Below are 14,107 nucleotides of genomic sequence, written 5' to 3'. Positions count from 1 at the left end.
CTCAACCAGAAGAGCTTTTATTTTATTTTCCATGTGACTGAGGGAGTTTCATCATGTGTGGAAGAAGTCCAGTATTTTTGTAGTTTTCATTCTGGCGTTTCCTTCCGTAACCTCTCCATGTAACGTCGTCCAGCTGGATAAAATCAAGCTTTACACACTTAAAATAAACATCCAGTTGAGTTAAATCCTCTCTGATTGAACAATGCAGCCGTTGTGCAGGTGGAAATGATCGCACAGCAGCAGAACTGGGTCACGTCGGAGCCGGGGTTCGAGGGAGGATGAGCCCCTCGCTGCTTCAACCGCATCCTTCACACTCGCATTATTCTCAACTGCTGTTCACAGCAAACATTATTCAGTAAATCTTTATGATAAAATTTGCGTTTGTCAGATTTGTGGCTTTCAATTTATCTCTGTTTCAAAGAATTAGTGGTTTTACCCTCCGGAGTAGCTGTGCTCCAGTTTAGAAATCATCTGTGGATTCTCCTGACTGAAAGGGTTTGTTGCCTGTTTGGGGCTTTATTTCATGGAGACGAGATCATTTTATTATTTTATTTTTACTTTTCTGGAAGGCATAATCAGTAGCCTCTGCCTACTTTATCTTCTTAATCACTGGAACAGTTGAACAAATCAAACTCAAAGTATAAATAAAAATATAAACAAAATGATACAAAGTAATTTTTTTGACAGCTAAAAGTTTTGCCACATTTTCTTCCTGGATTCCGTTTTGAAATCCTCCCCCCCTGTTGGGATCAGGACAATCCTGTGTTTTTGGATCAAACTTATCCAAATCCTATTGAAACGTCCCAAACTGAAGGTTTGATCCAGATTAAAGCTAGGATAGGATTACATGATCTAATCCGATTTCCGAATCCTTCTTTCCCTTTTGAACAACCCATTTTCAAGATTTGATCCGATCCGATAACTAAAATCCACTCAGATTACCTTTGAACAACCGGCCCCTGAGGCTTATTGGGGGGGGGGGGGGTTACATGTTTTGGCAGACTGAAATAATTTGTATCCCCCTGAAACTTTAGCTGTGCTTGAAGAAACTTGTCCTCATTCACAGGTATCGCACTTTTCAGGACATTTAAAGACACTTTTCAGGGAAAAACAAGGCTAGGGATCATGAAGGTGTGCATACATACAGTATATATAGGATAAACATAGGTATATCTATAAATCACATCTGTTAGTCCGGTTCTGGGAACAGGGATTCAACACCTAGTCGTTCTTCTGACTATCAGAGTGTGTGAAATCTTCCGTGTCCTCCAGCTCCTCTCCATCAGTGATTTTTGGGGATCCGGTTGGAGTTCTGACACCCATCGCCTGTGTCTGGTTGATGAACGGACCAGTTTGCTTTGTGATCCGGTCAGTTTTCCTAGAGATGGCGACGGGTGGCCGACGCAGCTGCCACGTCGTCGAGAACGTGGGACCAAGGTCCACTGGATCGGCAGATGATTAACTCTGCCAGAATCACCAAAAGATTTAAGAATGCAGTCGGTTCAGAAAGCGTGGAGATCTCTTCGGGTTTCAGCGCTGGGCTTCAGAGATCTGATTTCTTCATGAGTGTAAACTCTTCCTCTCACCGCCTCCCACCTTCTAGTTGAGTCCAGCAGAGGTCACGGTCTCCCCTTGACCTCAGTGCTGACCCCTTTGACCCGAGAGACCCCCCCCTCCTCCCGAGGCTTCATTTGACCTGCGCCTGCCTGGGAGGCCTCCGCTGCCCGTCTTGTTTTTCTTCATTAGCAGATTCGTGCTGGCCTCTGTGATGCACCCTCCTCCTCCCTGACACACACACACACACACACACACACACACACACACACACACGCACACACACACACACACGCACACAGAGACTTAGTGATCCCTCAATATTTCTCCCTCTGACCTCACATCCTCAGTGGGTGGGCCCTTACTGTTGGAGGAGTGTGTGTGTGTGTGTGTGTGTGTGTGTGTGTGTGTGTGTGTGTGTGTGTGTGTGTGTGTGTTTGGGGGTGATGCAGTGTGTGCTTGTGAAACAGTGGCAGGAGGCGGATTGTTCAGCGGCGCTGGGGAGTTAGCAGGAAGAGCCAGCGATAGGCCTCATCCATCCATCAGCAGGACCAACAAGCGGCTGTTTATAAACACTATATACTGGGAATTTCTTAATGAGATGAGTCCAGAAACGAGAAGGAGGGTCTCTCGTGACTCACTTAATGTCAGCTCTTTGTCGAGCCAGAAAGGGCCCAAAAGGCGGAAAAATTGGCGAAATTGTGGATATTTCTGTCTGATGTAGTGGCTCGCAGGATCCGCTCACAGAAGATCCCAGTTCTGTTGTGACTTTGGGGTCTGTGTCGGTGTTTGTCTTGGTTTATTCCCCCAGTTCAATGAAATATTTGAGGTTTATTGATGGACTGCTGTCATGTGCAAGGTGCGATCTGCCTCCAGCGATGATCAGTACATAGACAGGATGCGAGGTCAAACCTCGCCTCACATCAGGGGTGTCAAAACACACGACCTGCAGACCTGAACAACAACTTTGAACTTGAAAAGTGAAAAAAAAAAAAACTTAACAGAAAGCATCAGTTTTGACAATAAAGTAACAGAAGATCACAAAGATTTAAGGTCAAATAAATCATCTGTTTTTGTTTTACTTCCAATAAAAGTCAGAGTGAACATGTTATCCCAGGAGACTTTCTGCATGTCCACCTAATTTTACTGTAAACTCTCAGCCTGACACACCTTTCCATCATGTTGTCTACACACACTTCTACTCGAGTCGTTGTTCATCGGTCTGTGTGTGATTGATGAACAGGTCGCCCTCACGATCACACTGGTTTCTACTTCAGCTCTGACGCTGAGGAGTTTCCTAACTATTGTTCAGATTCACAGGAAAAGAGGGTTTCTGCTCAGATTCCTGCATGAACAGCTAAAACACACATTTCACAAGCTCTGTTTACTCTGTGTGTGTGCGTGTGTGTGTGTGAGTGAGAGAGAGAGAGAGAGAGGGAGAGCAGCCTGCTGTAATCAGTACAAAAAGTGAAAGCTGAGCCCAGAGAGCGGACGCAGGGACCCCAGACGACCAGAAGCTCCGCTGTCAGGTGAGTTTAAAGCCACAAAACTGTTTTCAGATGAACTGAGTCACGCTGCAGGCTTCATCAGTGATCAAGGCTCATTTTCCTTTTCATGCCTCATCCAGTTTGTTGTGGTAAATCAGAGACACCAACAGTGGAAGGGACAGCAGTGTGGAAGCCCAGCCTCTGAGTGACCTCCACACAACACTGGAAACGTTCTAAACTGAAGCTTTAAGCAGACACAACCTAAACAATCGACGATTCACATTCCTCGTCGCGATAGTCCGATGCGCACGCATCCTCCTCACACTGCCTCGCACACTCTCACATGGAAGGTTGGAAAAACACAGAGGACGGGTAAACAGAGCGGGCCGTTATCGAGCCGGCAGCCGCCTGATAAAGCGGGAGCGGACCACATGCGGAGTGTGGGATTTATGATGAGCTGCTCTAATCTCAGGGCTCGAGCTGTGAGTGATCCGGGACTAATGAGGGTTTTCTCGGCCTCCAGAACCCTAACTGCACATTTTCAGGCATTTTGTCAAAGTTAACTGCAGTTTCACCAATCCCGAATCACAAAGGGTCAAACTTCAGGCTCGTGGGCCAAAACCGGTCCCCAAAGGCTCCAATCTGGGCCATGAAACCAGCAAGCAGATGATCAAAAATTCTGAGAAAGCACTGATTTTTAAAAACATTTCTTAATATGCAACAAAAATTAAAAATTAAAATTAGTTTTATCTTGAGATCGTAGTCATTTCTGTAGTAGATTTTTTTTTTTGCAAAAATATCGACTTTTTCATCCCAACAAAGAAAACCTTTAAAGTTTAAATCTAACGGTTATGATGGCACTACTTCACCAGTCCGGTCCACTCTGGATGAAATTGGGCTGAATGTGGCCCCTGAGATAAAAAGTGCTTTGACTCCCTCGAGATGTTTCTCCATGAAGACGGTGGCATCAGAGAAGATTCCCAGTTTCGAGCTCTGTGAAGAAATTTCAGGTTATTAAAAATGCTGAAGTTGTTGGTATTTACTCGACTGGAGCAGTTGAGTTCAGCACTCTTTGTACCTGAAAAGCTGAAGCCACAACTGTAATGAGAATAAGTTCAACCTCAAGTGTAAAAGTGTAAGAAGAGTCCTCTTCATCATAAAGTAGCTTTGATTGGTTTGAGTTTCCTTTTTTTCTGAATCACAAACAATAAACTCGTAAATAAGAGTGGAAATTAAAAGTAAGAACTCGTCAGACGCAGAAATTACACGAGTTGGCCTCGCTCCAGGATGGAACTCCGAATGTGCTTGATGTGAACGTAACCCTGAGATTCTTCCTCCTCCTCCTCCTCCTCGGCTCCCACGGGGCCGAGCCTTCATAGCTGGGCCCGCGTTCAACAATGTGTCCCGACTCCACGACACCTCCGCAAGATCCATGGTGACATTTGCGCGCCGGCCGATACTGCCGCCATCATTCAGAGCGGCCCTCCGTCACGTCCCGCTCCCCCGGGGTCAGGGCCAGTCGGAGCGATGGATGATGATCGCGGCGGCCTGTTTTGACACATGCGCCGCGATGGGAAGTGCTGCTGTTGACAGAGGAATCACCGCGACTCCTCTGCTGCCGCCAGACTCCGACACACTCACGATGCTGCAGCAATCAGTCAGCAGACGAGGCCTGCTGCCGGAGGACGAGCTCAGTCCAAACACCGCTCATATAAATAGAAACATGCAGTTTTTTTCTTCATCTTGCAAGATATTTAAGGGGTTTCCTTCATGTTCTGTTCTTCATTCAGAGTCAGTTTCAGTGGAAATTAGTCTAAATTGGTTTAAAAAGTCCAGATTCAGGTTTAACTTTCTTTTGTTTTTAAAGATGATTAAAATAAATGAGAAAAACTCCAACAAATAATGTTATTTGGCATGTGTTCTCATCCTGAACTACTTTTTATACAGTTGCAGTTCACTTCTGGGGACAGCCACAACATTTGAATCAATAATCAAATCTGATTTGCAAAGTTCTTTCTTCGCTTAGATTTTTATTTCCAAATATTTAATTTTCACTGAATTTATCTCTTGGATTGGAATTGCCAATTAGATAGTTCACACAGGCAAATCAAATACAGCTACACTGTAAATAAATTAGGTTAAGGTTTTGTGCATTTTTTTTTCTTAAACACAGTTTTATGAGAAACTGAGGACAAATGAAGCAGTTCATGGTATCAGTGACTGTTTCATTCAGGCTTTACTGAGACTTTAAAATATGTTTGTTTGACGTTTACCAAACTAACTCACCCCTCAAAAAGTCTCCAAAAGCTGGAAGTCTTCAAAAGGTTTTCACCCTGCTGTTTTCTCTTCTTAATAATTACATGTTGCACAATAGTGAAATGACTAATAATGTTATTTTTAAAGAAAGTGGTGACTTAAGGTTATTTGTTAATCACTCTGGGATCAGGACATTTAAAGTAAAGAGGAAACCTTTTTTTTTTTATCCTTTCTCCTAAAATAGTTTTAATAAACTCAATAATGATCTCAATATATATATTTTTAATTATATACACATAGTGAGAACATTGAGAAAAGTCCAGCCCAGCTCCAGACCGACGATATCCTCATATTGATTCTTCTTTTTTAAGCGTTTAAGATCTTGATCGTCTTTCTGGATCCTTTCTCTTTTATCTCTCTGTTATTTATTTGCTCTCCTCGGGTTTGTACTTTCCCCTCAAGCTCCATTTATCTTGACGCTCTGTTGTCGCTGTGATCACATATATGTACAAATGTACCCTTTGGACACACACTCTTCAAAGGAGAGACGCCGAGTGGCCGGCGGCCGAATTCCTCTTCCATTCCTCACTGAGATTGATCGGGACGAGGCCGATCGGCTCTCCCTGAACTCCCTCCTCGCCAGCGGTCACTCCCGGCTCTCATAATGAGGCAGTGAACGGGGGCGGCGGGCGGGAGGAGGCCATCAATCCTCGGTAAGCATGCTGCTTGTCAAACGGCCTTGCTCGGAGATTTACAGGCCCCATGCAGGGGTCAGGCTGCTGTCTCCTCCGAGCGCATCGGGCCTTGACTCCTTTCACTCTGCCCCGGCCCCCGTTAGCAGTGTGAGTGTGTGTGTGTGTGTGTGTGTAGGGGAGGCGGAGATCCGAGAGACCCTTAAATCCAACTGCTGTCCAATATTAACTGCAGCACAAACAGAGCAGCGGTAAACAAAAGACAGAGTAAACACACTCCCAAGGTCTGCAGGACAAACACGGCCCGACGCGCCGGCCAGTCCACATGGATCCAAACTTCATCACGCTCAGTTCAGCGGTAGATTCCACAACTTTGGTTTTTAATTTTGTTTTCCTTTGCTGAGTCCAGCTGTTGCACATGATGAGCTCCCCCCCCCCGCCCCCCCTCCCCCGCCTGCTTCTGATGCATGACGCCAGGCCACATCCAGCTGTTTGGACAAACAGAACAGTCCCGTCCATGTCCCTCCCGGGTGTCCCGACTGTCTTTTGGGTCTGCCCCCCACCCACCCCCCCGACCCCCCCTTCCTGCCTCCCTCTGGGACGCTTAAGACCTCCTCCGGCACACCATCCATCACAGAGCTGCACTCTTCCTCTCTGCTTTTTAAAAATAGGCCGGGATATCAGCCTGGACAGCTCAGAGACCTGGACCCATCCGGGGATTGAGGAATGCCTCCACGCTTCCCAGATCTCTTCATATCTGTGTGAATCCTCTGTCTTTTTCTCTGTGTGTGTGCGTGCGTTTGTGTGTGTGTGTGTGTGTGTGTGTGTGTGTGTGTGGCGATAGATCCTGTATTACTAGCTGGAAGCAGGACTTTCCGTCCAGATGAGGGAGTGGACCGAGTTCGAGATGAGCTTCTCATCAGGAGGGTTTCTCTCCTCCTCAGATGGTTTCTGCTCCTCAGAGCCGCTCCAGCATTACGGTGAGTCTCTCACTTCTTTATGCTCATCTTGACAGCTGCTGAGAGTTTCACCTCCACTTTTATTTCTACTGTTTGTTTATTTTCTATCTTTCAAAGACGGACTCATATAGTCACATCAGTACCAACAGAACAACATTAAAGCTGATGCTGTTCTGCTGGGAACACATTTAAAGCGAGCTGGAATGACTCGAATGGCTTGTGAGGAGTTTTTCACGTTCTCCCGTGTGCGACTTTAAACTGCTCAAAGGCACAAGAGTGAGTGTGTGTAATCATTTGCCTGTGTGTGTTTGTCCTGCGATGGACCGGCGACCTGTCCAGGCTGACAGCGAGGAGCTGAACAGAGATAAATGATAAATAAATGCACGCTCTCAACTTCATTCACCTCATTTCGCTTCAGCATGATTCATTTTTTTTGTCCCAACAATGTAAACACAAGTTTATCTGCAGATAACTCGTCTGAAGGCAATGCCATTAGAAACCATTGATTTTGGAACTCTGGGAAGAAAACCACAGAGCGTGACTCACTGGCTGATATGTGCACGGCGTCTTCACTGGAACCGACGTCACTCATTCATACTCTCACAGACTTTCAGATGTCAAAACATGAAAAACAAATGAGGACTTCCTCCTGCTGTCGCCGCAAAAAACATCGACTGAAACATTCTTCGAGCAGCTTCTGCCCTGAGATAAAGCTTCATAGGTTAAGGACGTTCTCATCTGAATGAACTCACGGCTTTGATTGGCCGTCTCTCAGAAGTGTGTCACATGGACAACAGTTGTGTTGAAGAGTTTCTGCTGAGGAGAGGAGGACAACAGGGAGCAGTCATCCCAGATCATTGTCAGGGCATCAAAATCAGTCAAAAGCCAGTTTGAAGAAATGAATGAGCGGGACGTGCAACGTTTAGGAAAACATTTGTGTAAAAAAAAAGTGGCGTTACCTGAAAACCTGGTCGAGTCCATGAAGCTCTGCCTGTATGTTTGTGAATGAGCTTTTTGATTTGATGTCTTCCTGAACTGTCTGTGTCTTTAGATCATGTTTGACCCTTTTGTCAGCTGTCAGGACTGGAATCAGGCCAACTTCATCTCAGATCACTATCATTCCATATTTGTCATAGGCTGAAGCTGTGGTGTTATAAAATGACTCGTATGATGTAGAAATTACTGAGCAGGTCTGATTGTTCTCTGTTCAAACGAGGTTGAAATGATTTGAAATTTGATTGAAGGCTTCAGAGAACACAGTCTGGTGCCAAACGTGCTCTGTCAGTCTGATTCCTCGTGATCGCCCCCTGCTGTGCCCCCCTCCTGTCGCCGCTGGCACCGCGGGGGGCCGTTTGCTGGTGATGTCCGTCTCCTGGCTGCTGTGCGTGGGATGGAAGGGAGGCTGACGAGTGTTTAGAGAGCGTCGGAAATGGTTTACAAACAGTGCGAGCTGCAGCTCTGTCACATGACGGGACAGCAAGAACCCCCCCCCCCCAACCCCGAAAGATACAAAAAAAAAGGTCAACAGCAGAGTCTGGTAAAGACAGGAAACATCTGGAGAGAAAATAAAGACAGCAGAGAAGAAGAAGTAAGGAGGGTAAATGAGAAGTCTTTAAGTCGATCAAAGCCGGCAGCAGTCCATCCACAGCCGTTCTGTAACTTTCGGTAATGTGCTCTTACCATTCATCATCCTTCGATGAATCCTCTGTCAGGGAAAGCCGGCGACCGACGAGTGGAAACAACGACGAGTGGAGAGTTAAGTGAAGGACTGACATTCAAATCAGGCTCCTCCATTCATCTGCTGCTCTGCTTCTCCAAATTAGGGCCGATGAAGCCGATCGGAGCCGAAGGCAGGATGAACCCTGTATCACAACCCCACACACACACACACACACACACACACACTCACACACACACGCTCACACCCAAAACCATCTTAAACGCATGGTTTTGGAGAAAACTGAAAGGCCTCTGAGACTGATAACAAATCAGCTTAATTTCCAACCATCAGAGCCAGTAAAGCTTCTCCAGACTCTCCGTGGCTTCACACTCCGGCCTGACCGTGCACACAGCGTTGTTTTGTGTTGTTGAATCCTCACTCAGTGTCAGCACTGTGACAGTGTGCTGCAAAAATCCAGAAGTTAGCAACACCCTGTATTACTCATCAAAGCCTGCTGGGATTTTTTTTTTTTTTTTTTTGTTATTATTAATGCATCACAGCATAAAAATGGAAGAACAAAAGCTTCAGTTTGAATTTAAAAGACAAATACCAACTTATTTAAGGCCAAACATGCATTTCAAGATCTGGAAACCGACCTCCTGTTTCTGGGCCCTGCAGCCTTTATCATCCTGTGGTCACGGACTCTGAGGTTTTCTCAATCGGCGCAAAACTTCAAAACACGTTGAGTCATCATGACCACATCTTTCCTCTGATGACTTCGCGATGGGCAAATTTCAACATTATTGCATTTTAAACTTGTTTGATTATCCGCAGCCATCTTCTCGCCCTGGTACAGTGTTGGGTGGGCTCTCCGACCCGTCGGCGCGGCGCAGATCCCACGGCGGTCGTTCAGCCGCACAGCTGCTCTTTGAAAGGCTGGGAGGGATCGCATGTGTTTTCTCAGTGGGGACAGGACTTCCAGAAACACAAGCCTCTGATCCACATTTTGAAAAGCTTCAGGCCTTCCCAAATCAGGCTTATGATTACAGATTGGAAAAAAAAAACAAAAAAAAAATGCTCCAGAAAAGAGTTTCATAAAGAGTCTAAATGGCACAGGAAGCTCTCAGCTGCATCCTGTTCTTCTGGTTCACAGAAGTGAACCCTCTCTGCTTTTTATTGTGTCCCTGAGGAGCTATAAACCAGCGAAGTCTCACGATTCCTGTAAAATCACATCCCAGTGATGCTGTTTGACTTTGAAAACGAAGGTTCACTCATGTGTCAGGCGTGTGTGTGCAGACAGTTCCAGGGTTTATGGCTCTACGTCAGGCATAAGACAAGTCAGTCACCGACGGTAGAGGCGTCCTCTCACGACAGCGACTTGTGAAGTCTCTGTTTATTGTGGCGGTTTCTGTTGTTATGTTGTGGGAGCTGCTCAGCAGCAGGATCACATGTTTAACGGGAGCGTCGGACTCACTGAGGCCGTGTTTCTCTCCTTCCACCGGTGATCGTGACGGACCAGGTGTCACCGGACCAGGTGTCACCGGACCAGGTGTCACCGGGCCAGGTGTCACCAGACCAGGTGTCACCGGGCTGGTGTCACCGGGCCAGGTGTCACCGGACCAGGTGTCACCGGGCCGGTGTCACCGCTCTTTGCAGACGCTGGAAGGAAAAGCTCTGAGGAGCGGCTGCTCTTTCAGTTCTGCTCATCGTTCCTTTAGTTTTTTTCAGAAAGGTCGTCTGGGATCAAGAAGAAAGCTAAACACTGCTGGCATGATGTGGGGATGCATGTTATCCTCAAGCGTCTGACCTTCATCTTCTTCTCCTGCAGACATGCTGGCGGACCCTCTGGGCTACCCCCTGCAGGACCCGGACCTCCAGCTGCTCCCGTACAGCCAGCAGCAGTACAGCCCGGCGGGTCTGTCCTTCTCGCTGTACGGCTCGCCGCCCTCCACCTCGCCCTCGCCCTCCTCCTCCTCGTCCTCCTCGCAGCTCTGCCACCCGCCGTTCCACTACAGCCCCCACTGCCTGGAGGCGGCCTGCGACCCCGGCCCGGACCCCCTCTGCGGGGGCCTGGCTCCGGGGTTCGGGCCCGCGGGGCTGCCTCTGGGACGGAGGTCACGGCTGGGGTCGGGGGGGAAGATGCGGGGTCAGGATGAGCTGTGTGTGGTGTGCGGAGACAAAGCGTCGGGGTATCACTACAACGCCCTGACCTGTGAGGGATGCAAAGGTCCGACCACGCCCCCCCCCGCCCCCCCTCCAGCCTGCCGGGGTCTCGTTCCGGCTCACCAGGTGTTCATCGCCTTGCCTTGCAGGTTTCTTCCGGCGCAGCGTGACCAAAAAGGCGGTGTATCACTGCAAGAGCGGCGGAGGCTGCGAGATGGACATGTACATGAGGAGGAAGTGTCAGGACTGCCGGCTCAGGAAGTGCCGCGCCGTGGGCATGCTGGCCGAATGTACGGACGCCCGCTCCGCTCCGGACGCGCGGACGCCGCTCTGCAAGGCATTCTGGGTATCGCTCACCGGCTCCTCTGTGTCCCGCCAGGCCTGCTGACTGAGGTCCAGTGTCAGTCCAAGAGGCTGAGGAAGGGAGGGAAAGGCCGAGCGCCGGAGGAGGAGGAGAGCGCCGACAGCAGAAGAGTCAGCTCCACCAGCAGGCTACCTGCACAGGTACGTGTGTGTGTGTGTGTGTGTGTGTGTGTGTGTGTGTGTGTGTGTGTGTGTGTGTGTGTGTGTGTGTCTCTCTCTCTGTGTTTGCTCTGTGACGGACCGGTGACCTCTTCAGGGAAAAGAACTGAAAGAGCCTCAGTCAGTTTAAAAAAACATCCTATCTGAGAACAAAATGTTCCTCATGAAATATCAAGCCTGTTCCAGAATCACATCCGGCACCTTCGGTTCTTTCAGCTGGTTCAGATTTAGAAGTCCTCAAGTTGTTGCAGTTTTTTTTTTTTTTTCAGTTTAAAAAACAAAAAGAATTGATGTTTGATTTAGAAACTGAATATTTTTTGTGTTTTAGTCTGTAACATTTAGTAGAAAAGTTGTTATTAGCTTCTTCACCAGCATTCAATCTTCCATTAATGAATACTTTAACAAATGACACCTATAATAAACATGTTCAGTGACATTTTCCAATTCATTTTTCACTGAAGAAGAAATATTTCTCTCAATAAAATTCACAAGCAACAACCAAAAAAAAAACAGACTGAAGGCTGAAGCTTATTCTTGAACTTACCGCATCATTTCGATGAAAAACACACAATATTAGTAGGAAAAAAATCTCAAAACTTCGTTTGTTTCACTCTAATCAATAATTTTTGAAGCTCAACACAACAATTTCAACTCATTTCAAGTACGCACTAACAAAAACAAACCCTTTTAAAACTTTTGACTTCCTCAAGTAAAGTAGTGATATTCAATAATAGTAAATAAAATGTCCTGGAAGGTTTCTTTTCTCTTAGTTTTCTGTCTGATATAAACAAAACGCTCCACAGGAGCCATCAAGTCTTGTCAGCTCTGCGTTCACACTCTCATGATCAAACCGCTGAGCGATGACATTTGACCCCTGGTGTCGTGTCCCAGGCTTTGTCGTCCAGTCTGAGCGGAGAGCAGAAGCACATGGTGGAGCGGATGGTGGAGGCTCACCGGCTGTACGGCGCTCCGGACGGGAGCAGCTGCAGGGTGAGCGGCAGCGTGTTCTCTTCCATCAGGACCCATCACCATCTGCTCTCTGGCCGCTCACGCTGTGTGTGTGTGTGTGTGTGTGTGTGTGTGTGTGTGTGTGTGTGTTCAGGTGTTGGAGTGGCCGTGTCCAGACGAAGGAGAAGACCTGCCTGACGTTTCCTTACATATGCAACGACTGCTGACGTTTGCCAGGACGGTGCCGGGTAGGACGAGTCCGGATCTGTTTCCACTGGAGTTCATGATCCAGTCATTCAGATCTGTCGATGAACTAAAGCACAATTCACACTGTGCTTAGTCATGGAGCGTTTTACCTACAGTCCACCTGGTTTTCGTCCAGCTGCTCTCCTTCATCACCTTCTCATGTCACAGGCTTCGACCTCCTGGATTTCTCCGATCAGAGCTCCCTGCTGTCCTCGTCCTCTCTAGAGGTCATGTTCCTGCTGTCAGCTCAGCAGTTCTCCAACAACCCGTCCAGCCCGAGTCCAGGTGACCAACACACACACACACACACACACACACACACACACACACTCACACACTCACACTCTCTCTGATCGAACATTAAGCCTGCTCTCTGTTCGTCCGTTCTGCCAGCCCTGCAGCTTTTCAGCACGTCGACACACAACTGGCTCAGAAACGCCGAGTCGAAGGAGAACTTCCACATCAGCTCCGGTGAGTTCATGGAGACACACTTCGCTCTCCTTCCACCCTCACATGCTGTTCAGGTCAGATTCAACATTTAACAGCAGTAAAAATTCCCTAAATGTGATTCAACTCACGTTTTCAGCCAGAAATTGGTGTAAAACCTAAAAAACATTGTGAGGGGATGAAATATTTCAGCAGGTTTTTCCACTTCCTCTTGTGATCAGGAAACGGTCAGGATCTCCTCGGACCGGTGCTCGGCTTCTTCCACAGCATGGTGGCGCTGCGGGTGACCGAGGCTGAATACGCTCTGCTGACCGCCACCGCGCTGCTCTGCTCAGGTCAGGCCAGGCCGCCGGGCCCTCCCTCCCTCCCTCCCTCCCTCGCTCCCTCCCTCGCTCCCTCCCTCGCTCCCTCCCTCCCTCCCTCCCTCGCTCTGCAGACGTTCGGTCTGACAGGAACGCAGAGGATGAAGTTAGGAGCAGATCAGAGTCTTCGATTAGCGATGATCAGACAGAAGGAATGAATCCTGTCTCAGAGTCAGCAAATATTTTAGACCAAATAAAGTGAGGCATGCTGTAAGGTTTCCAGAGCACAGTTGTAAGTTCTTGTATTATAACGAATGGACTTCGCCGTGACCTCTCTGTGACCTCTGTGCCCCCGACCTGCAGACCGGGCGTCGCTGCAGGCAGCCGGCTGCGTGGACAGGATGCAGGAGCTGATCCTGGACCTGCTGTCCCGGGCCTCCAGGGGGGGGCCGCAGCGCCTCGGCCACCTGCTGGGCCGGCTGACGGAGCTGCGGACGCTGCGCCACAACTACCTCCTGCTGATAGGGCGGCGGTCCGGACACTGACGGAGATAAAGCCTGCTGGCCGACTCCCCGGCGCTGCAGCCGGCTCACGAGGAGGGACTGAGACGTCTTCACTGGCTGCTGGAATTAATTTGATGAGAGAAGTTTTTATAGGACTTTTTATACTTGTTGTATACTAACGTGCACACTTCCTCTACTTTTCACTTTGCTGAGTTCAATAAAACATAAATGCAGAAAATCTGCAGAGAGAATTTACTCGATGGGAATATTTCAATGTCCTGAAACACCTGCAGCCAGGAATACATGAGATTTGATTTGATTAAAAAAAAAAACCAAACATATACATATATCTTGAGGGTTAAAAGGTG

The 14,107-nt window shown here is 48.0% G+C and overlaps 1 protein-coding gene across 1 annotated transcript; it reads left to right on the top strand.

The window, feature by feature from the left end:
- The first annotated feature begins 6,872 nt into the window (after positions 1-6,872).
- On the top strand, positions 6,873-13,965 carry nr1h5 (nuclear receptor subfamily 1, group H, member 5). The gene is made up of 10 exons (XM_030118137.1): positions 6,873-6,969; positions 10,437-10,835; positions 10,921-11,061; positions 11,151-11,275; positions 12,185-12,283; positions 12,396-12,489; positions 12,656-12,772; positions 12,881-12,958; positions 13,156-13,269; positions 13,600-13,965. The coding sequence occupies exons 1-10, from the start codon at positions 6,873-6,875 to the stop codon at positions 13,779-13,781; spliced, it is 1,446 nt and encodes a 481-aa protein (XP_029973997.1). The 3' UTR covers positions 13,782-13,965.
- The last annotated feature ends 142 nt before the right edge of the window (positions 13,966-14,107 follow it).

This window comes from Salarias fasciatus, chromosome 20, assembly GCF_902148845.1.
Source record: "Salarias fasciatus chromosome 20, fSalaFa1.1, whole genome shotgun sequence".
Taxonomy (NCBI): Eukaryota; Metazoa; Chordata; class Actinopteri; order Blenniiformes; family Blenniidae; genus Salarias; species Salarias fasciatus.
The sequence above is the reverse complement of the archived record's forward strand: the minus strand, read 5'-3'. Positions and strand labels throughout refer to the sequence as shown.